This window comes from Astatotilapia calliptera, chromosome 20 (genome assembly GCF_964374335.1).
Source record: "Astatotilapia calliptera chromosome 20, fAstCal68.1, whole genome shotgun sequence".
NCBI lineage: Eukaryota > Metazoa > Chordata > Actinopteri > Cichliformes > Cichlidae > Astatotilapia > Astatotilapia calliptera.
The window spans coordinates 10,752,459-10,777,544 of record NC_137441.1 but is presented as its reverse complement, the minus strand read 5'-3'; the positions used below and the strand labels follow the sequence as shown (position 1 = coordinate 10,777,544).

General features: G+C 37.8%; 1 protein-coding gene across 2 annotated transcripts; it reads left to right on the top strand.

Moving 5' to 3' along the window:
- The first annotated feature begins 4,072 nt into the window (after positions 1-4,072).
- On the top strand, positions 4,073-24,621 carry LOC145422886 (immunoglobulin-like and fibronectin type III domain-containing protein 1). Of its 2 annotated transcripts, none has more exons than XM_080294801.1 (27): positions 4,073-4,238; positions 4,748-4,823; positions 6,100-6,159; positions 8,557-8,679; positions 8,794-8,933; positions 9,062-9,161; positions 9,440-9,482; positions 9,618-9,789; positions 11,078-11,279; positions 11,651-11,923; positions 12,033-12,293; positions 12,759-12,863; positions 12,973-13,125; positions 15,510-15,632; positions 15,799-15,915; positions 16,378-16,502; positions 17,843-17,984; positions 18,118-18,411; positions 18,648-18,944; positions 22,038-22,217; positions 22,350-22,478; positions 22,582-22,890; positions 23,179-23,264; positions 23,371-23,563; positions 23,658-23,954; positions 24,041-24,367; positions 24,474-24,621. In XM_080294801.1, the coding sequence occupies exons 2-27, from the start codon at positions 4,778-4,780 to the stop codon at positions 24,476-24,478; spliced, it is 4,302 nt and encodes a 1,433-aa protein (XP_080150927.1). In that variant the 5' UTR covers positions 4,073-4,238; positions 4,748-4,777; the 3' UTR covers positions 24,479-24,621. The 2 variants fall into 2 exon arrangements, with proteins under 2 accessions (XP_080150927.1, XP_080150926.1); XM_080294800.1 differs by having other exon boundaries at positions 11,075-11,279.
- Positions 24,622-25,086: the final 465 nt, after the last annotated feature.

Genomic DNA, 25,086 nt, shown 5'->3' with positions numbered 1-25,086 from the left:
CCATCACATTTTTACCAACATAAAGTCTGGATTAGGTGCTATCTGATAAATATGGCCCCCAACCACTTCATAAAACAACTCTTTCCAAATGACCACACTCAAAGCCAGGATGGGAAAGCCAACCCTTACAAAGAGGAAAAACAATGCAGTTTAAATAGTATGGATGCATGAATAATATTCATGTATCATTTTTAGAAAAAACAAACAAACACAGGAGTAAGTTATCATTAAGGCCAATGGATTATACCAAAATGTAAATGAGACAAGAAGCTTACTCTTGGGAAACTGTCGGGGCGTTGCCCCACTATCAAACAGTTATCATATAAAATAAAACAAGGAACAAGAAAACAAATTCCATTCACGCTACAAATGTTGCTAGTGTAAGACATTCCTAATACAACTTCTCAGCTCATCTAGTAGTTTCTAGTTTCTCTTCTTTCCTTTTTTTATTTACAAATAGATAATTAGACATCCAAGCCATTTAATATTCCTGAAACTGTAAGGCATACATTTGTTTATAAATTTTGCATATCGTTACATCATGTCATTATTGTGGAAAGTAACTATGTTTCTTTGTGAAAGATCCTTTATCATGAAGATGTGAAAGGAAAAAAAAATGTAAACATCACTGGGATAGGTTATTTTACACCAGTTATTATCATTAGAAATAAATTCACTCCTTATTGAAAAGTGACTGACAAGACCTCTGCGTATGTCCTGTTGAGGTTTCCCTCAGAAGAGCTATCTACACTACAGAGAGTCAGGCCAGGCTGTCTAGTTAGCACCTCAGCGGCAGCTTTCTGTGGTTTCCCATGACTGGAATGAAAGCTATGCAGCATGACATTTCATCAATATAAGGAGGGTAGGCTGAGGGGGTTTAATTCCTAATCCAGCTGGTTTATGTGAGCTCCAGAGCATATTTAGATATATTTGAAGTACTACATGTAGAAGGACAAGCATGACATAATGCTGGCACCAACTGGACCTTGTGCTAGTAGATTCTATGGGTACCAAGAAAGAGACACCAAATGTCTGTGAAGGTTCTCAGTCATCCAGGTCATCGTAGTCAAAGGAGCTTGCAAAGAAAAGCGTCTGGACTTCTTTAAGTTGCTTGAAGACGTTTCACCTCTCAACCGAGAAGCTTCTTCAGTTCTAAGGTCAAATGGTGGAGAGTCCCAGATATAAACCTAGTGGGAGTATCCCCCCACAGAGGGACAAAAGGACCCCCTGATGATCCTCTAATCGCCTGAGCCAAGGAGGGAAACTGGGCGTGGGTCCCAATCAGCCAGAGTTTCGGGTGTGTTCATTGTGAAACCTGGCCCACCTTATCATGCGAATTCCTGAGGTCAGATGGCCCAGGATGTGAGTGAGCGTTAAGGTGTCTGGGGAGGGATCTCAAAACTGGATTATAGATGGCAGAGAGTTGGTGTCGTAAACCCCCGCCTCTGTTCAAAGATGGTCGCTCACAGTGGACATAGATGGCTTCTTTCACTCCTCTTTCAAACCATCTGTCCTCTCTGTCCAAAATGTGAACATTGGCATCCTCGAAAGAGTGTCCTTTATCCTTAAGATGCAGATGGACTGCTGAGTCTTGTCCTGTGGAGGTGGCTCTTCTGTGTTGTGCCATGCGCTTGTGAAGTGGCTGTTTGGTCTCTCCAATGTAGAGGTCTGAGCATTCCTCGCTGCACTGTACAGCATACTCCACCATTTGACCTTAGAACTGAAGAAGCTTCTCGGATGAGAGGTGAAACGTCTTCAAGCAACTTAAAGAAGTCCAGACGCTTTTCTTTGCAAGCTCCTTTGAGACACCAAATGAATTGCAAAATTGTTTTTCCCCCTATTATTTAATCCCTAGACAGTTTTTAAAGTATCATTTGATTAAATTAGAGGTGGTGGAACTATGAGTTAGGATTTGTTCAACACCAGAATATTTTAAGAACTCAGGGTGCATGTTTTAAGTGGCATCAGTTTTTCTAGAATTTAAATGTGGTGTTTACATAATAAAATATTGAGTTCACTTGTAGATACAGAAGCAACATTTTTGCATGGACTGAGTTAGTACCATAGGTAAGCCAGTGTTGTTTGCTACATCAAAAAGAGTTTATCCTCTATGCAACATTAAGATTAGGATATAACTGGCTTAACTTCTCAAGCTCAGTTATGCATTCGCAGATGTCACTTCATCAGTCTAATCTGGGCTTTGTCAGCCTTGACTACTGTACATACAACCAGCATGCAAATATTTGCACGATAACATAATTATGCTTGGTTTTTGGTAGCAGCACGGGATATTTATTTTCTACTCATGTTTACAGGGTTGTGCAAAAAAAGAAGTCAAGAAGTCAGACTTAAGCAGCAGATGAACAGTACCTGAATGCCATGTCCTTAAAAAATAGAACAGAATCTGGACCTTCTGTTGATCCAACTACCTTTTGCTGAAGCCTCGTTGGAAATGGTCTCAGTGGGAGATGGTGAATTAAGATTTTCTTTAAGAAAAAGGTGAGGTAGGTTAAACTGCACAAGAACTGAAAATCAGTCACAGCAATCTGTAAAACATGGCAGACACTCTGTCATGGTTTGGGCTGCATTTCATCCAGTGTTGTTGGAGATGTCAAAACTGATGGAATTGTAAATGCAGAAGTACAGTCGGAGAACTATTCCTGAAGATTACTTCAACTAAGAGACAAGACAGCTTGCCTGAGAGAGTTCATACTGTGCTAAAGAATAAAGGTGGTCATTCAACTTTCAATCTGGATAGAATTGTAAAACGTCTGGTTTTACCTTATTAGTGTATTTCCATTTATGTTTGCACGTGTCAAGAAATCACTGTACTTATTTTCCAAGCAAACTATAAAGAAATAGGGAGTGGTCAAGACTTCATATGACTCTGTAAGTATAAATCTTAAAATACAATATGATGGTCAATGTTTCTTCAGTAATTGTTTCTTGAGACAATTATAGTGTACAAGATGACCAACAGGCTAATGAACTGAACAGCACTGCCATGCTGTTAGCGAGTCAAATAAACACATGGGTTTCCATGGAAAGAACATAACAGGAATTAAATATAGTTCCCTCCCATATGAAAATTAGATTAGCAACTGCACAAACAAAGTGTGTTAAATTCAGCTATTGATGTTTACAACCGGCTGGTGTTACATCTGTTTGAGTCATTAATTTCATGCACTGTAAGTTGTCCACATTTCACATTGCACATTAAAGACCCTTATACACAATTTAAATCGTTGTGTGACAAATGCAATGGACATTCTGGTGCTTGACCTTGAGACAATCAGAGTCTTGTTCTTCATTTGATCTTCCCTTTCCAAAGTCACAACTGCTTCAGAGCTATGCTGGGATTATAAATGTCATAACCTTGATTATGTAATATATCGTAACATAAGAAGTACATTGCAGACAAGGGATAAGTACCTTGTTCGCAACATGTGATCTTCACTAATATCCAGACAAGGGTACAGTTCAAAGCGGGATTAAACTGAATATGTTTCAACATTATACCACCTCAAAGTTTAATAAAAAGATATGGCTTTGAGTCACTTTCTTTTCATAGCTTCATAGGCCAAATTAATGCCTGCCTTTACCAGTTACCTGCCAGCCACCACTCAAATGGCAAATTTTATGCAACTCCTAATACAGTATGGTTAAAATCAGCCTGTGATGATAGCTCAAACTGAAATCTGTTTCTTTAAAAAAGCCAGTAAAATACATTTTGAACAATTACTTAACTGGAATTAAAATCCCCACTGATACTTTCACTGTGACAGTTACAGGTGTGTGTATCTGTAAGAATCAGAGACTACACAAACAAAATGAACTCACCAATCATTTTCTTGTCAGCAGCTGTTCTGTGAAAGATGAGTGTGCTGTCATCAGTAATTACCGCAGTGAGAGATAAACTTCACCACTAACTTGTCATTGGTAGCCCTTCCCTCTCCATTCGGCTATTCATCCTGCCTTACCTCATCCATTGACCCACCAGCTCCCCCGCTCCCTCCACCCACTCCCTCTTAATAATAACCCACCCGCTCTGAGCATCCATCTGCCTAATCAGAAGAAGCCTCTCTTTGACAGTCACTACCTAGGCACAAGCTTGCAGACAGGAAAATCAAACATTTTACCCCCAAAGGATTTAATATCCAGTGAAAACGAGGAGGCAGCAAGTTTATAACGCATCTATAAACCAGTCTCAGTGGGAGTGAACACAGAGCGGTACACAGGTAAAACACCCTTTTCTCTGTTTGTCTGTTTGAGACTGTGTGTGACCAAAGCTACATCCTGACCACAGGTTAACCTTCACATCTTTATTATATCCAAGTGGATTTCAGTTTATGAACTGACAGAAGCTAAACAAGTTGGGTATTTAGAGGATGCCCTCCAGAGGAGTATTAGGTTTCTACTGAAGAACAGTGGATCAGAGAGATGGTTTTCAATATTTGTTTGTTTTCTTTTATTGTTTGTTTGTTTTGTTTTTTGGCGTGCTTTTATAATATATGCAAAAGCATCATCTTCCTCATAACATAAGCTGTCATCACTTGTAAAGCAATGCCCAGAAAATGTTAACTGGGTATTTTCCCTACAGTATCCCTTAATATAATGCGTTTAGGCTCACGAGTTTAAAGAAATGCACTGGATTATCCTTGCTTATCAAATCAAAGATTATGCAAAATAACACTCTAGTACTCCTAGTACTACTGTTGCATTAATCATATTCACTTTCTATTTCTAGGTCGCCTTTTGACAGTTAACTCTTGCCAAAATGTGGAAAAGAGGGAAGAGCACGGGGACCACTGCAAACAGACAATGTAAAGGACTACAATTCTTACTACTCTTTCGTTTTGCATTACATGTATGCTTCTTAAGAAGAAAAATATCAATCACTATTAGGCACAATTTGCCGTCATATTCTCTTGGTATTATTTTTGCAATAGATAAAATGTTCCAAGTGTAAGAGATGGCTTTATTGTATCTAAAGAATTAAATATTTGTTGAATTATTTACAAGCTTAATCCTTGCCAGATTTAGGCCCTCACTTCAGCCAGGAATATTCAAGGCTGTGTTGTATTATTAAAAATTCTCCAAAAGCATTATATAGAAGAAAAAATGTATTTTTATATCCTGAGTGAATGCTTTGACAATAAAGTAGGCCTTTGGGGTAAAACTATTTGGCACCGACTATCTGTTATAAAAGCCTACATTAATCTTTGACACAGGCAAACTTAATTACTGTCTCATATATAGCAAACTGTGCACAAGTTAATTAATCACCAAAAGTGGTGGGAAATGAGCTGTCACTAATCCTGCCAAAACATAACATATTGCTACAGTCAAATAAACAATTAAGAAGGTAGAAAACCACCATATGGTGTACCTACTGATAGATTTATGGCTTTAAAAACACTTTGAAATTTGTAAGCAAAATGAGTAATGCTTAGACTTCAAGACAATAATAGAAAAACTAGAGGAAAACCCCTGGACAAGCCCTGCTTAGCACCAAATAACAGACAGACACAATCAGTGAATAGGTGGTGAACATAGGGGAACATTTAGCAGCTAAAGAGCCAGATATTTCCCTCAGGAGTTGGTACAGAACAGAAAGAGAACTGAAGGAAAGCAATTATTGGATTTTCAGGTGGCAAGAAACAAAACTTAAATAATATGTCGATGTTGTGTTCACAACTTTCTTGCACTGTTACCAGGTGGTGTCACATATGAAAACACTGGAACTACCCACAAGCTACATAGAGCAGTTTCTCCGTTAAGTTATAAAATGAACTAAGAATTTAAATTAAGAACTTAAAGACATTTAGCCAGTTAACTAAAAGTCTGTTCTCTAAGGCTTGAAACTGAGGATGAGAAGAAAACATCCCTGGATTAAAGTCACCTGTCTGCTGCCTTTTACTGTAACTCTCTTAGAGTTTTATTCAGGCATTTAAGAGTTTTCCTTTTCCACATTATGCCTTACTATGTCTTCAGCTCCTTTTTACAATTTCATATGTATACCACCTACTGTCCTACAAGCATAAACCAGCATTCCCTCGTGTATTTGAGACTGATCTAATGTAATTTCTTTTCACCCAGGTTTCTCCCTTGTTCATCAATATATTCAGCGTTTTAATGAGGTGTCTGGAAACAAGACAGGTGAAATGAACACTGTTTTATTTTCTGTCGGACAAACTTACTGTTTTTTGAGGTTGCAATGCATTGGAGTGCCGTATCAACATAATACTGAGAAAGAGCCATTATGCTGAATAATGGAAAAAACAATGAATAATACATTAGGCATTACTGAATGCTGTGTCTGTTTGTGACCTGTTTTACCTTTGTATTGATAACCTGAAAAACTACCTTGTCAAAGCAGTGACATGTTTGATTGGGTGGCAGCTCTCCTATTTCTGTCCTTGTCATAATAATCATTAATCCCTGGATTAATGTTGTTCTTTACTGACTCCTGTGTGATCCTTTGTCTTTGAACATTCAAAACCTGATAAAGAAATGTTCAGCTGCCAAGCAGGGAGGCAGAGGATCACAGAATTCATTCATGGCCTGAATTTTAAATGACTGAGTGAATTAGTCCATAGTCTAGTACAGAATGTGAGCTGAAGCTGACATTTGACTGTGAAGAGATTCACACTGCACATTTTTTTTGACGATAAATTGTCTGGGTCACTATTTTATATTGAAATTGCCGAACATACCATATATCAAGCTTTTCTGAATGTTATATACACTTATCAGCCACTTTGTTAGGTACACTTTTCCAACTGCTTGTTCATGCAAATATCTAATCAGTCAATCACATGGCAGCAACTCAATGCAATTAGGCATGTAGACATGGTCACTTCATAAACCAAGCATTGGAATGAGGAAGAAAAGACTGGCCTGAGTATTTCAGAAATTGATGAGCTACTGGGATTTTCTCCACACAACCAGGGTTGTATAGGGTTTACAGAGAATGGTCTGAAAAAGAATATATCCAGTAAGCAGCAGTACTTTTGGTGAAAATGCTTTGTTGATGCCAGAGGTCAAATGAGAATGGCTAGACTGCTTCAAGCCATTGTTACAGCTAAGGTATGTATAAGAATATCTCTGAAGGCAAAAACCATTGCACCTTAAAGCAGATGGGCTACAGCAGCAAGAGGACTACATTGGGTGAAACTCCTGTCAGCTAAGAACAAGAAACTGAGGCTACAAATCAGACTGGCTCATCAACATAGGACAGCTGAAGACGTGCTTCTCCGATGAGACTCGGATGGTACTGTATGTGCTGTGGAGGACATTTTCTTGGCACACTGTGGGCCCTTTAGTATCAACTGAGCATCATTTAAAGGCCACAGCCAATCTGAGAATTCTTGCTGACCATGTCGATCCCACAGCCTCCAGCTTCTAGCAGGATGATGCACCATGTCACAAAGCTCAAGTCATCTCAAACAGATTTCTTGAAAAAAGACAATGAGTTCATCGTATTCAAGTGGCCTCCACAGTCACCAGATCCCAGTCCAAAAGAGGAACTCTGGGATATGGTCGAATGGAACCCATATGGAAAAGAAATAGTAAAAACTTATATGTGATTACTCATGAAAGTGGCCACTTTCTCATTACTTTCATACATTGTTTTAGTAAGTATCCAAAACATACAAGTTTCATTATATAATTTTTCAAGTGATCTTATATCTGTTTTCACTCATATATGCTTTTCACACATGACAGATACAAACTTTATAAGATAGATATATAGATATATAGATAGAGATATATCTCTCTCTTTTCCATATGGGAAGATTCACATCATGGATGTTCAATCAACAAATTTGCAGCAATTGTGTGCTGTTATCATATCATTATAGATCCAAGGGTAATGTGTACAGCAGCTTGTTGAATCTATGTCACAAAGAATTAAGTCACTTTTGAAAGCAAAAGAGGGTCCACGCTGGAGTTTAAAAGGTTTACCTAATAAAGTGGACAGTGAGGGGAATTCAACATGTAAGATATTTAAATTTTGGATGTTAGTCATGTTAAAGAAAAAAGAAAAAAAAAAAAAAAAAAAAAGGGTATGGACATTGCCTTCAGCTTTGTGAAACTGGTGTTTTCTAAGAGTTTTTTTTTTGTCCTAATTACCATGTAAAGTACCATTCTAAAGCAATACACATTTAAGATATCCAAGAAAAACATCATGTTCTTTTTCAAGCGATAGATGTTACCGTGAACCATAGCCGACAGACAAGATTTTGTACTATTCACATCTCCAAAATTAAGGAACATAAATTGATTACCCTACGTGCTACTAGAGCTGGTATAACTTAGAAAAACTGAAAACTAAACCTGGAATCAAAAGCAGTAAGATTTATGCACTGTACTTTCCATTTGCAAAGTTACTGTTGCTGTCAACACACTAATTGTCACTGGGAAAATGTTTGACATTTCTGACATCTGCTGGTAGCAAAAAAGAAATCCGTTTAGTTCAATCAAAACCAGCAAACTCATGATTAATTCTTATGATTAACTCAGTTTCTTATTTTTCCCCCCCATTTTGTTTAGCTGCTATTCGGAAGAGATCTAAGACCTCTGGAGTGATGATCACGCAGTATTTAGTAAACATGCCAGAGGGAAAAAGCACCCCTGATTTCCAGTGTAAACCAGTGGCAGTAACTATTGAGAAAGGTGGGTGCTTTAAATTATAACTGACCATTAAAACTGATCCATTAGTGAAAGATATTGTTGCTTTTGGTTTCAGCAATATCTTTCACATTATTAAACAGAAGACATGTCTTTTAGGAAAATTAGCTGTTTTCAAGGCTGTGGTGACAGGGGATCCAAAACCAGATGTGTCATGGAGAAGAGCTAAGGGAACTCTTTCAGATAAGGAAAAATTTCAGACTAAATATGATGAATTAACTGAGGAGCATATATTAGAGGTGAGTGAATAAATTATTCCACATGATGATCTTGAAGTATTTAGTACTGATACTGTTTTTTTTCCTCATGAATGTATTGATCTATAATGTATTTGTATGTGAATTGACACATAAATGAATATTTCCAGATTCACAAAGTGTCTGTTGCAGAAACAGATACATACAAATGCTTTGCTGCAAACGAATATGGAAAAGCTGTCTGCACAACAACATTAACTGTGACTGAGGGTAAGTCTTGCCCATTAAATACTTTTAAAGAGGATTCTGTACTTTCTTTCTTTTAGTGTGCATTTGGAAGAGTTTTTCTATTGGTGGAGTGCTCTTGTAGATTTTAACATTTCTTATTATTTAAGCTTATAATGACAGACACTGAAAAACAAGACAAACACTGTAGGTCTAAGGGCCTAGTTCTGTTATTTTTTTATTACAAAAATGATATAGGACTCAATGTGTTTTTAAACTGGTATTTATTTAAATAAAACTTGAATTTCATTTGCTGTTTTCAGCTTCAACAAATCCAGCAGATTTCAGAAAACTGCTGAAGAAGAGGTAAGAACTGTAACCTATTAAAATACTTTTTAAAAGAGGACATTTCTGCAGGAGTATATAAGGATTAATTCCCTAACTGATCCTTTTTTTTGACAGTTAAATACATTACATTTAATATTTTCCTGTTATCTTCAGTAAAGTAGAGAGAGCAGATGGAGAATCTGATGAAAGGTTCTGGGATGCCATGTTAAAAGCTGACCGGAACGACTATGAGCGCATCTGTTCAGAATTTGGTGTTAAAGACTTACATTTGATTCTCAAGAAACTGGATGAAAAGAAGAAGGAGAAATCACAAAATAAGAGGAAGGTATAAAAACACCCAACTCTCACACTGGATACGATATCTTAATCTCTAAAACTCAGAATTAATAAGTAAATTCTTGAGGTGTCAGTCATGGAGTGCAATTATTATTTGACTCAGCTGCTGATGAAGCACTTTCTGAATACTCACCAAGCTCATACTGTGCATTGCAACAATATGTTGATAGTTCAAATGCAAATATGACATCAGCAGAATAACTATTAACTACACTCAATAGCCACTTTATTAGGTACCTTACTAGTATCAGGTTGGAGCCCATTGTACCCTCTGAATTATTCATGACATAGAATCAACAGCATGCTGCAGACATTCCTCAGAGATTATATAGCATTGAGTTGCTGCACATTTTTTCGGGCTGCACACCCATGAAACAAAGCTCCCATTCCACCACATCTCAAAGGTTGTCTATTGGATTGACATCAGGTGACTTTGGAGGCCATTTGAGTAAAGTGAATTCACTGTCATGTTCAAGAAACCAGGCTGAGATGATCCGTGCTTTGTGACAAAGCCTGTTATCCTGCTAGAATCAGATGTTAAAAGAGTGGTAAACTGCAGTCATAAAGGTATGGACGTGGTAGGTTGTAGCATTTAAAGAATGGCTCATTTGTACTAAGAGCCCCAAAGTACACCAAGAAAATGCCCCCTTCACACCATTACCGGCCTGAACAACATGAATCAGTGCTCTCATGCTTTGAAAATCTGATCCTATACCATCTGAATACTGCAGCAGAAATTGAGACTCATCAGAAGAAGTAACCTTTTTCCGATTTTCTATTGTTAAACTTTGCATTAACCAAGGGCCAAACATCATTACCTACTAAAGTGAGTGTATACACTTAGCCATAGGCATATATCATCTTTTTAAGTGTTCATATTATTAACTGCATTCCTTTCACTTCTGAGATCTCTTCATTTAGGACCAAAAAAGGAAAAAAAAATGCTTGTATTAATTTCCTAAAATAGTAACCAACAATCCAGGTCAGAGATATCAATTTGCTGATTCCTGTACTGTGTGTAAGTACTGTAAGTAATATACAAAGCAGTAAATGAGTCAGAAATACGCTGGAGCTGTGATTTCAAAACAACTGAAAAATGTTGATAATTTTGACTTTCATTAAAAACGCATAATACATGCAATCATAAAGTTCCGTAGTCCTTGATGAAAGAGTGCTTCCAGCACAGTGTACTTTTCAATTTTTATAGAAGTCGTATCATTATACCACATTGCTATTCATCATGACATGAAGGTTCTTTTTTTCTGTGTACCTAGCAGGATGATATAATTCCCTATGATGAAAATGAAACAGGGAAACACAGTCTAAAGAGTGTTGGAAGGACAACGAATTTCTCTATTGATGGCCTGATGCAAAAGGACACAGAGCTTTGTAAGGGGGATATTCAAGAGGCCAACCTTCGAAATGCAGGGCTGCCTCAAATGGATCCTGAAAAGTTCATACTCCCTGCAGAGTTTAAATGTAGGTTTAAAAACCAGCTATGGCTAGACCTGGAAAAAAAAAAAAAAAAAAAAAAAGAGTCTTCAGAACATAAGCATTTGGGCATTTGCATATTGTTTTTGTTGTACATTCGACTTTAAACAAATGTGCATATGCTAAAGCTTGTAAAAATTTACTGACTAGCCCATAAGCAGACAGTAGCCATTATATTTATCCAGTAACATAACTTTAACAGCTGACACTGAATGTACTGAAGCACACAATCATGTCCAAATAATAGTCTTGCAATGTTCTCTACATTCTCTAATTGAATAGAAGATGACCAATACTGATGATACATATATTATATCAAAAAGAAAATCACATGAATATAATATTTTACTTTTTTGTAGTTTCCAAAGTCGACTTTGTGATCAAAATTCAAGAGATTAAAGCTGAAGAAAGGGAGGATGCTTTGTTTGAGTGTGTCCTGACACACCCGCTACCTAACATCACATGGATGGGCAAAGGCAACATCCTGGAGGATGGAGAAAAATATAATTTAACTATGTCAGACCACAAACTCATCCATAGGCTCCTCATCAAGGACTGCCAGATGCTGGACAAAGGCATCTATTCCGCTGTGGTTGGCAATACATCCTGCAATGCCTGGTTGGTTGTGGAAGGTATCACTGTATAACATTACCTTAACCATTGCTATTTTCATATTATCATCATTATTATTATTACTATTATTATTAGATAACTAATTACGTTGTACTTCTAACTTTTAAGCTGACAGTAATCCTGCACCTGGTAGTGAGAGGAGACCCCGTAAAACTACTGTGGCTCGTGGAGCACGGACTGACATTGAGAAAGTGGCCCAAGAGCAGCAACTAAAAATACAAGGGGAGATGGAGAAGCTCTTGGCAGAAGTAAATGCAAAATACGGAGCAGTACATATAACCGACAAACTATCTTTAGAAGAACTGGCATTAGAAGAACTGACTTTAATCTTAAGCACAGGTGGAAAATACAGTAAAGTTACTGGACAAGGTAAAAACATGTATTTCTGACTCTGCCAGTACCCTCCCTGTCCTTTGGAGCAAAAACTCAACAAAATCTATTATCTCCTTAAAATTAACTCCATTAAACTGTCCTATCACTCCTATCAGTCCCATATTCTGTCTCACCCTTCACGTCTTACCAAAGCATTTCTACTACCAGCACTGCAGTGAATAGGCAGTGTGGCTAAAACTGTGCTGATGATAAAACATGCACGCTTACTGCTACTTATTTCAAAAGATTAACAGAGTGTATTAACTTGTGTCGTTCCTGGCTAATATTTGGTTACCCAACTATAAGCCATCTTTTATTTTTCAGTGGCATTAAGTATGACATAGTTGCTTACTGGTACTGGTGCAGGCTGGAAATTAAATCTTCTCTGAAAAACAAATATTTTTAAAAGACTTTCGACTTTAAAAAAAAATCACCATTTTTTTTTTTATTTCTAACTGGTAGGTGAAAATCAAGAAGATTATTCTGAGGAGACTAAGAACTTCACTGGACATGCAACTAAATCAAAATACTTAAAACAAAGTCGTGACTCAGAAATCAGAGTAATTGGTAAGAAACATACAAAGCAGTACGTGTGTCCATTCCCTTGTTATAGACCGAAAAGTCTAAATATGTAAATAAATATTTTGACCTTTAATCTTGTTTTGTGTCTGTCCAGAGTCAACTGACAAATTTATGGATGCAGACCAGTCTCAAATGCTTACCATTAGTCAACAAGAGCTGGGGGAATCTGATAGAAACAATAACTCCACTGGGTCTGTCAAAAAACAAATGAAAAGAAAGAAAGTCCAATGGAAACAACAAACATCTGGTAAGGGCTGAATGACTGCATGAAAATGCACTATATCTTATTCAAGATTTATACTTATGTGTATTAGATATAAATATGTAGATATAAATTATAAAACACTTTTCAACTCCACTTAACACTAGGAAGGCCCAGAGCCCAGCCATTTGGCTTTTCTACCTATAAAACCCGGAGAGTTGCCAAATGGCTTTTAGCTAGGCTTTAGCTTCAGCCAAGTGGAAGCTAAATTGGCTAGTCATTCATATGTAAATTGGGTTGTTACCTGGGAATTCTGGAGGGAGGGGAGTGGGGGTGTGTGATTGAGGGGGTGGGGGAGCTGCTAAAAGCTGTGCACAGTCACCAACTTGGAGTGTTTCAGTTTGATGCATTCTCAATCATCCAGGGAAATAAATCTCCAAAAGTCACCAACTTGGAGTGTTTCAGTTTGCCATCTTAGGGAGAAATCAACACACATGGGTGTATGTCCTTTGTTGCTGAGATTTATTGATAAAAACGGTACAAAAAACCAACCATTTGTACACATTTTTACAAGCGCCGTGTTCCTTTGCGGACAGTGTACTCCCGAACCATCTGGTCCATCACATCCACGCCACACTTTGTTTTGTTGTAAAGGGTGACCGTGTTTGGCTTCCTTTTGGTAGTGTTATCAGTCTGAACCACGCTGTGCATGCTGCTAAGAATATAGACTGTCTTCTTCCGTTTGGCCGCATACGCCGTCAACGTGGCAGCAGAGGTTGAAAACACCTAAGAAATAAGATAAATTGTTATTTCCATAGCCCTTTTACACACAATGAAACACATAAACATAGAACCACAAAAGACCTGCAACATACCTGAGTGGTGAATTCACTGCGATCTGTCTGTCTAGTGGATTGAGGAATTTCCCTGCGAATCTTGTTGACTGTGCTGAGGATGGTGGTTTTCCGTCCAAGAAGTTTTTGCGCAAGTGAAAGCGATGTGAAGAAATTGTCCATGGTAACATTTCTGCCCTTGTCTAGGAATGGTTCCATCAGCCTCATTACTACATTTTCAGAAAGTCTCTCCCCAGTGGGACGATTGGGGTCCTTGCCAAGATATGGGAAGACATTGCAAATGTACTTGGATTTTAGGTCGCAGGCCACCCAAAACTTGATGGGAAAAGGGTGTGATCACATTGATGCCACAATGGACGACTGATCAAGCCCTGTCACCCTTTACAACAAAACAAGGTGTGATCACATTGATGCCACAATGGACGATGCCACAATGGACGACTGATCAAGCCCTGTCATCCTTTACAACAAAACAGGGTGTGATCACAGGGCTTGGCTTCCTTTTGGTAGTGGACAATTGATCAGGAAGCCAAGCCAAGGTAAATGCAGACTACAGATACCATGGCAGTGCCAGGATTGTGAGTGATTGCTGAAAATGTTGGAATGTACTCTCACTTTTTATTATTATTTGTAAAAATGTCCTCCCTAAGACGGCAAACTGAAACACTCCAAGTTGGTGACTGTGCACAGCTTTTAGCAGCTCCCCCACGCCCTCAATCACACACCCCCACTCCCCTCCCTCCAGAATTCCCAGGTAACAACCTAATATACATATGAATGACTAGCCAATTTAGCTTCCACTTGGCTGAAGCTAAAGCTTAGCTAAAAGCCTACCAGCCATTTGGCTGGTGGCGGGTTTTAAAGGTAGAAAGGTAGAAGCCTGGGCCTTCCTAGTGTTAAGCACTCAAAGCACTTTATACAGCATGCCCCATTTACCTATTCCCACCCATTCATACAGGCACTTTTTCCTGCACCTGATGTTTTGTACCTAACATTCACACACATTCATAATCTGATTAATACATCAGATCGCAACTTGGAGTTCAGTATGTTACCCATCATGCAGAGTGGAGCAGCCAGGAATCTAAGCATCAACTTTCCTCTTGAGCCACAGCAACCCCAATACACTGATGTACAGATGGAAAAACTGTTTATTGCTTTATTATTGTCAGTTTTTGTGCAATATTGAATTACAAAATGCATTTTCTTTCATTTGTATTTTTTTAATAAAATGTAACCAATATGTATCTGAGACTTTTGTTTCAAACCCTTACAAAGTTTTGGGCCATTTCTATTTGCACTTGTAAATTATAGTCGTGAATTATTATTGTAAAACAGTTTAAGTTTAAGTGATATTGCACCATGAGAATTGCTGTCAAAGCTTCAAATGACACAGTTAGCATAGAAGCTTTATCTTCAATAGTGTAAAAATTCAGAAAGATGTCCCTTAGCACTTTTTAAATTATATTTTTCTTAATTAATCAAAGAAAATAAAATGCAGCAGAACAAAATCAACATCAAAATTATTACTTAAAAATTCACTGGATAAAGTTGTGCATGTAATACCTGACACAGATCCAAAAGAACTAGCAAGTGAAAATGAATCAAGTTGCTATGATGAGGATGAAGACGCTACTGACCAGGACAAGCACACAATTTCTCCAAAGCAAGACCAAAAGCCAAAGGATGCACTCGATGGTAAGGGAGCACAATTAGTGTGGCATTGCAAGGGGAATTTGTATGATTCAATTTCCTCCATGAAGAAACTCAAGGATATATTCCTGGATATATGTTTTGCTTAAAACCATATATGGTATGATTTTGAAAGAACTCTTCTAGCTGAGAGAAGATTTTTGTTTTAAAGGTGAAAGTGCAAGTCTGAAAGACGACATTAGGTGTGACGAGACTGAGGATGAGACTGAATCTTCAACACATATGAGGCGTAAAAGACACACCCCTCCGATCGAAGATTTGGTGGTTGGTAAGTTGGAGACAAAGAATTCTTCTAAACCAGAAGGGTTTTTCTTTTTTGTTTTTTGATGTTTTTTTTAATTAATAATCTGTTTAACTAAACTGATTAACACTTAAACATGTAAAACTCAATTAGCTGAATTATTCCACTGTATTTCTGTCTTATTAACACAGACATGACTACCTTTACCCGCATAAACATACCTGAACAACATTCTGAACTTGTTGATAGATAGTGAAAGAAACATTAAAGTTTCAGCTATTTATTTGTGGATGGAAAAGAAAAAAAATAAAATAAAACTATTATATTAAACTAAACTAAACTGATCTACAGATAGAAAAGACTTGTTGTTGTAAGATTATACATTTATAATTTATTTCATCTACCAATATCCAAAATCCATTAAAGTGTATTGACTGGTGTCACACTTCATGCCCAAGATTTTCCAAAAATCATTTTAACTGTTCTTAGATCCAGGGGTTCAGTTCATCTGTGGTTTGACTGATGTCAGTGCGATCATCAATGAGATCGCTGAGTTAACATGTAAGCTTAGCAGTGAAGACTGTGAAGGAGCCTGGTTCAGAGATGGCAAACAGGTTAGTCAAACAAACATATACATGTTATATTTCTGTTCTGGTACAGTTCTGTGTTCACCCACACACCCAAGTTACTGTGACAGTGGATCAATAAATTGTCATACCATGCCTAACGAATTCATAACTGAGAAAAAAAAGAAAACAGGTCCATTGTAACAGCAACAAAATAAATTTTTTTTTTTTTAAAGTAGCATTAGGGTCATATGTATTTGGACAGTTACATTTTTTTTGCAAACACTGTGATTGTCCTGAGACTTGTTGTTTAGTTCTTTAGAATTCTGAGATACTGTCCTTGTGTTCAGATTCTTGAGAGCCTCTGAGTACTATATTTATATTTAAAGTTCTTGCTTCTTGTTCATCCCTGTTAGATCCCCTTCTTTTCCAGTCTGTTCTAGTCTTTTCTCTGTCTTTGCATCTCCTGAATGAAGTCAGTTTGTTGCAAGCTCGCTCTTGCAACAAACTGACTAACAAAATGCTGTGCATTGAAGTGCAAACTTTTAGCTTTGCAGTAGCTTTGCCTATAGCCTTTATAGAGGATTAAAGATATTTGGACAATTCACTAACAAGCAGTTTCATAGCCAGATGGAGCTTGTTCCTACATTTTCTGTGACAAATTAAGCATATAAAATATCTGGAGTTGATTTCAAGTGTTAAAGTTGCATTTGACAGGTGCAACAAGGTGCAAACCACTGGTTACGCTGAAGAACAAGAACACCAGATAAGACTGAAAACATCTAAAAGAGTTTAGGTGGGAAACACAGCTTTTGGTGATACCCCTCTAAACTTCAGGATAGGATGGGATATTTATCCAACTATTCTTATATTTTTACCTGTGGTAGTTAATTTTGAGTATCTGAAATAAGCTGACTATATATAAAAATAAAAAAAACAGTAATTCCAAAACATAATGCAACATTTTGCTGAACCTCTTAAATTAATGATGGAAGTCTCTACTTAAATTACATCTTGATTTAAAATCTACTTTGGTGGTGTACAGAGGCAAAATTACAAACACTGTCAGTGTCCAAATTCTCATGGACCTAACTGTATGTAAATGTAGCACTCTGTCATTCCTCGCTAAAGTTTGATTCCTTATTGATGTATTTTAAATTTTTTAAAAGCTCAAAACTGACATTTAATAAATAAAGAGTGTCATTACTGATGTCTGAAAATCATCACCGGTTTCACTGAACAGCTGTTCATCTTTAATTTACTTCAAATCTTTTGCCAGTGTTCAAGTACTTTAGGCCCATGTGGGAGACACACACAGCTGGACAAGAAGCCCCCTTTGAAAGCCTAATTTTTCTTTACTTTTAACTGTTTGCTCTTTTTCCTATCAGATATTCCAAGATGAAAGTTTCTCCATAACTAAAGATGGGCCAATTCATAAATTGGTCATAAGCAAGTGCACGGAAGAGCACTCTGGAAAATACCGTTTTGAGGCAGATGGCCGTAAAACAGAGGCAATGATAAATGTCAAAGGTTTGAGAACTGCTCATTAAAGCATGACATTTTGCAAACTTTAAATGGAAAATGTACAGACATACTAATAAAGAAATGTTGAAGCAGATCACGGATAACATAATACTTCTCCAACTCCTAAAAACTTCTTTAGATCCTCCCAGGTTTGACCTTGAAGACCTCAGTGCTTTTACTGAGCCAAAGACAGTTAAAGTGGGGCACAATGCCATCTTCAAATTGCATTTTCTTGGACACAAACCCATAAAGATTCAGTGGTTCAGAGAAGGAGAAGAGCTCCAAGATGACAACAATACAAGGATAGAAAAATCTGCAAGCCAAAGCCGGTTGCTTCTGAGCAGATGCCAGAGGAAGGACACAGGAGAGATCAAGATCAAGCTAAAAAATGAACACGGCTTCACTGAGGCACTCTCACGGCTTATTGTGCTTGGTGAGTGAATTATGGACAATGCAGAAGCTGAACAGATAAATATAGGTTTCAAACAGCAGTAAAAATCTCGACTGACATACCCTCATAATATATTTGACAACTGATTTGAAAACTTGTGCAAAGTTGTTTTTCTGTTAAAAAGTCCTGTAATTATTAGTTCTACGTAAATACTGTCTCTATTATGAACATTGTAAATGTATTTCCATACTTTCTATAAAACTTTATTGCCATTTCAGACAAACCAACCCCACCTCTGGGTCCTGCAGAGGTAACAGAGAGCTCAGCTACATGTATTGAATTTAGATGGCGCCCTCCAAAGGATGATGGTGGCTCCCCAGTGATTAACTACATAATGGAGCGTCAGCAAGTGGGGCGAAACACCTGGAAGAAAATAGCGGAAATACCAGGTGTGTCCAGTTACCGAGACACAGGCGTAGAGCGAGGGCGGAAATACTGTTACCGCATCCGAGCAGTGACTGCAGAAGGCACAAGCGAAGTTATGGAAACTGAGGAAATGCAAGCTGGCACACTTGGTAAGCAAAGCTGACTACTCACCAAGCTCAATCACACAGAAATAACAGAATGCAAACTTCATATATTGATTTTTATTGTGGGATTCATTTGTCTTCAACAGAAAAGGAAGCTTTTCATTATGAAATGCCAAATAGACGACCTTGTGACTGCTCACTGTCACCAGTTTTCAAAAAGGTTTAAAAATCTGCCAGTCAAAACTTCAGGTTGCTGACATACAGTTAAAAGCCAAATGTGATCTCCCAATCAGTTTACTTGTAAGATATATACAGTGTATATGTGATGATGGCACATAGGCTACAAAGTGGGTAAACTATACAGTGGGTAACTATAAAACGGTTAAAACAAGCATTCGCTCTCTTATAGCTCACAGCTAAAACATAACACACACAAACCACTGCACAGCATAATGCAAAGAAAGTACTTACTGTTTGCAGATCTGCTTGAAAAATACTTCAAAGTGTCCCTCTGGACCATCTGTCTGTACAGCTTTGCAGAAATACTGGCTAGACTTGTCATTTTTGACAAGCCTGAAATGGTCCTCACCTGAATCCAGTTATTCTCACCAGCTGTTAAAACTAAGCATTTTTTTTTTTTAATTTATAAAACATGATCCTGGCAGTGTAGCCACATGACCAGCCTTTTCAGTCCTTTTCAGATTCAAAGTCAAATTCATTTCCACCTTCTAGACCAGGGGCAGGGAATTCCAAGCCTCGAGAGCCGATGTCCTACAGGTTTTAGATGTGTCCTTGATCCAACACAGCTGATTTAAATGGCTAAATTACCTCCTCAACATGTCTTGAAGTTCTCCAGAGGCCTGGTAAAGAACTAATCATTGGATTCAGGCGTGTTGACCCAGGGTGAGTTCTAAAACCTGCAGGACACCGGCTCTTGTGGCCTGGAGTTCCCTACCACTGCTCTACACTGACAGTACACTGTTTATGCTCTTTTTTCTAGATTCTATAAAGTGGGTATGAAGGTGGAATTTAGTTAATGAATCTAAGCATCATCTGCTAAAACTCATCTACAATTCTCTGCTATACTTGATCTAACCTTACTCTGGCCATGAAACCGACCATGAAACCGCAGCCATGGTGCACCAGTCACACACTTTTCCTTACTTTAAATTCACTACACTGCAAAGTATTTTCATACAACCTTTAAAATAACACTTAGTCTGTCTCAATTTCATTTGCAGCATTTCACAATATTAAAAAAAATCCCATGTACTGACCCAAATATCTGATATAAAAACATGACTTAAATGTAAGCTTTACATTTCTACTTTATACAATACAACTGAGCAGTCCTTACCTTTAATCTAACCTCTCTTCTTTCTCTCCTGTCCGGTCTTTCTTATCTTTCTCCATCTCTGAGTGAAGTTAGCTCTCTTTCTTTTCTCTCCCTGTGAAATACAGCAGCCGGACCTTTAGCTAGCAACACACTTTGTTGCTAAACTGCACACAAACAGTTTGTGTGTTTCCTTAGCTTACAGAAACGCTGCATTTGAATTTACCTCCGTCACTCCCTCTATGCTCGCTGATCTTCTGTAGGGCGAGTTAGATGCGTAAGGACCGCAACTTACAGACACCTGCAGCAGTTCCGATGTTTTCACACACAAAAAAGAAAGAAAAATATCCTGACTTTGGCACACGTCATATCTCTTTATGCTACATCCTCTGGTGATTAATAAACAAACTGCCATTGATGTGTTTCTGTGACTGTTTCTGTTTTTACTCTGAAATCGGTTTGATGTTTTTTCGAAATAACAACTCGATCCAAATGCTTTAAAACAAAAGTAACGAGCCTGTTTTGAAAATGTAAGGAGTACAAAGTACAGACACTTAAAAAAGTAGGGAGTTAAAGTAACAAAAAAAAAACCCTACTCAAGTAAAGTACAGATACCTGAAACAGTAACGAAGTATTTGTACTTCTTTACTCCCACCTATGGACTTAAGCTCGCCTGTTTTCTGTATTTCATAGAGGAATTTTAATGACACATGAAGTTATAGCTTAGGCTTTAGCTTAAAACGGATAGCTAAACAAGCATCTGTTTTATCAGTTTCCGGTCCTAAAAGACTCAAGTTTATACTAGTGGAATAATTTAGTGGCATAAGTAGCTTGTATCAATGCAAATGATTTTATAGTTAATTATAGAAAATACAGGCACGGGTACATATAACCAGCCACAACAAATTTTACCAGTGAATTTGTCCCTGTGTGCCGGTGTTCTGGGAATGGAGGCTTGTTTTCCCTCAGAGCAGCCTGGAAAACGCAGGTGTTACAACTGATAACACTAATGACTCTTCGCCTACAGTGTAACAACGAGCTAACAGGACCCTGAAACTGATGCAGCTAATCTAAGCAGCAAACGTCATTATTTAGATCTGCTCTGCCTCTCTGTGGCATGTCCAAAATATGGTTCAAAATGCATCAACCGGTAGGAAAGCGGCGTTACTGCCCCCTACTGTGCTTTACTGGCCATATTCTCCTTTCTTAATGAATCAAGTGATGCGCAGTAAACAACTACTCTTTTCATTATTAACCATTACTTCTGTCTAGGAGGATATGTAGTTGGCTCAGATTACCTGTTTGTGTGTCTGTTTGTTAGTGGTATTACTGAAAAAGTTATGAGGTTTCCATGAAATTTTTTACCAGTGATGGGGCTTGGCACAACTTAACTTTGGGATCCATCTGGATTACAGTCCACAGCCAGGAATTTTTGGGACAGTTTACCACCGAGAGAGAAACCTAGATAGGATGATATACATATATGATATACATATACTGCATTATGAAAATAAGAGACCTTTTTAGCCTTGGAGGAGGTGTGAAGCCTGGTGTTGTAAATGAAATTAACTTATCAATTATCAGTTTAGATGTTAATCATTTCAGCATAGTACACGTTGATAAATGAACATGCATAGCTAAAACATTAATGTTTATATGTACAGTTATTGTTTTATCTACATAAATTACAGTGCTCCGATTCAAGGCTGCTTCTTCATTTTGGTCTCAAGTAACAAAAAAGCTTTTTTTTTTTTTCTGATTGTAACCATTACCAGCACAATCTATTTCGTTTCTGAATTTTTCAGCCTTCCCTGGCCCTCCAGCACCTCCAAAAGTGGCCAGCGCTTTTGATGACTGTATAAATCTTTCATGGGCTCCTCCAAGTAACACGGGAGGTTCACGTATCTTGGGCTATATTTTGGAGAAACGAAAGAAGGGAAGTAATCTCTGGTCTGTTGTCAATGCCAATGATGAGCTCATAAAAGGTGCGTATTTTTTAACTTACCTCAGTTTAATCTGATGGACCTGATGACATTAGAGCATAACAGGACTCTTTTTTGCTGTTGTTTTTCTCCCTTCCTCTCTTTCTGTCTTTCTCCATGTAAACTCTTTTGTAGAAAAGAAATATGCAGTGAAGGATGTTGTTGCGGGTATGGAATATGAATTCAGAGTTACTGCCATAAATCTCTCAGGAGCAGGTGAATTTAGCAGCCCTTCAGAGTTTGTTTTTGCACGAGATCCTAAGAGTAAGTGTTGCAACTATTCTACATGAAACAAAAGACTAAAAAAAATGTATTAACAAGTATCGCTTAGTCAAAACTTAAATATCTGATGTTTGAACTACACCAGAGCCTCCTGGTAAAGTTACAGGCCTTAAGGTGACAGAAACCTCCTACAACCACTTGGTCCTAACTTGGACAAAACCAGAAGACAAACCAGGCATACAGGATGAAGCAAGAGGGTATTTTGTTGAGATTCGGCAAGCAGATTGCATCGAATGGTCCCGCTGTAATAGTACCCCCATCATCATGACTTCCTTCAGTGTGAAAGGCCTGAAATCCATGGACATGTACTGGGTAAGAGTGATTGCCATTAATGATGGAGGAGAGAGTGAGCCCGAGGAGCTGCCCAACTATGTACTGGCAATGCCTTCACCAGGTATGTCAACAAGTCTTAGATATTTCAGATTCTGTTGGTTTGTTGCTGCTAAGAATGATTTTTTTTTTGTTTTAAATAAAACTTTTTACCCCCCCAGAAAATTCACTCGTTCTTGGTAGAATACAACATTTCTGTGATGATTTATCTTTTCTTATATAGTTTTGTTCATTCCAATTACGAACCATGATAAATTACAATATGGTACAAAACCTTTTTTTTTTTTGTTTTTTATTTATTTATTTATTTATTTATTTATTTATTTATTTATTTATTTTGTCACCACTACAGTGAGGCCAAGATTCACAAACCACAAGATGAAGAGTTTCTTTGTTGTGCGGGCAGGAAACTCTGTCAGGATCACAGTCAATTTTGAGGTGAGAATGATATTTCAGTTTTAAAATCAGGCAAACCATGGTTTCGCAAAACGAAACGGGTGAGGCAATAAAAGAAAATGTTGAAGATATTCCTTTTTTTAAACAGGCTTCTCCTCGGCCAGCAATTATCTGGCTAAAGGATAATGTGCCAGTTACAAAGCGGATCACAATCAGTAACTCTGATGGCTCCTCCCAGTTGCTGATTCCTTCTTCTGAGCGCTCTGATTCCGGCATCTACTCCATTTTGGTGAAAAATCTCGTAGGGCAGGAAACATTAAGTGCAGAAGTCAGGGTCACAGGTAAAATAAAACTATAATTGTATACTCGTTTTCTTTTGCAACATCTTTTCGTAACAAAAGCTGATGGATCTGATGAAAGTAAAACTGTTCGCAGATGATCCAAAACCACCTGGACCAGTAGAACTGGAAGAAAATGTGCCTGGTACTGTGACAGTAATCTGGGAACCTTCTCCTGATGAGAAGCGTGATGACCGTCTCCACTACACCGTGTCCAAACTGGACTCTACCAAGCGTTCGTGGGTCACAGTGGCTGACAGGCTCTTCAATAACAAGTTCACAGTCTGCAATATCATGCATGGAAGGGAATATCATTTCCGGGTCTATGCCAAAAATGACATGGGCATATCTGCACCCTCTGAGTCACCAACCTGGGAGGTGGAGAAGAAGAAAGGTGTGTTTGTCATCTCAAACAATCATAAAGTCCAAATACTCACTTTTTAAGAAAAAAATGATAATACTGTGTCTGCTCTTTCATAGAAAAGTTTCTAGTAAGTGTACCAACCATGAAGGACTGTGATTTGCGGTGTGCCCCATCCTTCATTGTTCCACTGAAGCTGCACACTGCACCCAAAGGTTATGAATGCTATATGAGCTGTGCAGTGAAAGGAAACCCCAAACCTCGCATAACATGGTATCGAAATCACATCAGTCTAAACACTAATACCAACTATTACATCTCCAACACCTGTGGAGTTTGCACCATGTTAATCCTCCGTGTGGGTCCCAAAGACATGGGAGAGTACAGCGTCATTGCAGAGAACAGCTTGGGACGAGCCGAATGCTCCACCATCCTTAATGTCAGAGGTGAGAAGAAAATATACTGGCTGTATTTACGGTGAGGGTTAGTTGTTGGGGGGGTGGGGGGGTGATAGTAAAGGTCAATAAATCTGTATCTCTTTCTCTCACACAGAGTGAAGACATGGAAGATGCCAGTACGGTGTGAGCAACATTTATTTGAAAGATCAACTGTGTAGCACAGGATGATTGGCAAGATTGTGCTCTTGTTTATTGAATTGGTACTAAAATAAAATAAATAAATAAATACAATTAAAAAATAATTACATTTGTTTATGGTTCGACAAGGTTTCCTGTTTGTTTTTGGTCATGATTTAAAGAGTCTTGGTTGAGCCCTTAATCCAGTAACCAGCAGAATACCCATCACATATTAGATCAGTTGATGAATCATCTGAACAAATACTTGAGAGTTATTTGTAAAGATGGCTATAATTTATTGCAGGCATACACTTTAAATACTACAGCAGTGGTACAATCAGAACGTTTGTCAAAAAGCCTCGCAAAGAAATGTGTATTGTATTATTTACTACACATATAATCCCCTGATAGGTAACTGTGAGGCAAAATTTCTTTATGTCATATTTTGTAAAATGAATTAATAAATAAAAAAAATATGATGGAAACGTTTAAGTGGACAGGAAACATGTATATGTATTTATACGTATAAAGGCTAAATTATACCATGGAGCCATGCTCTCAAAAACTGTCATAGCTTTAATACTGTTGGT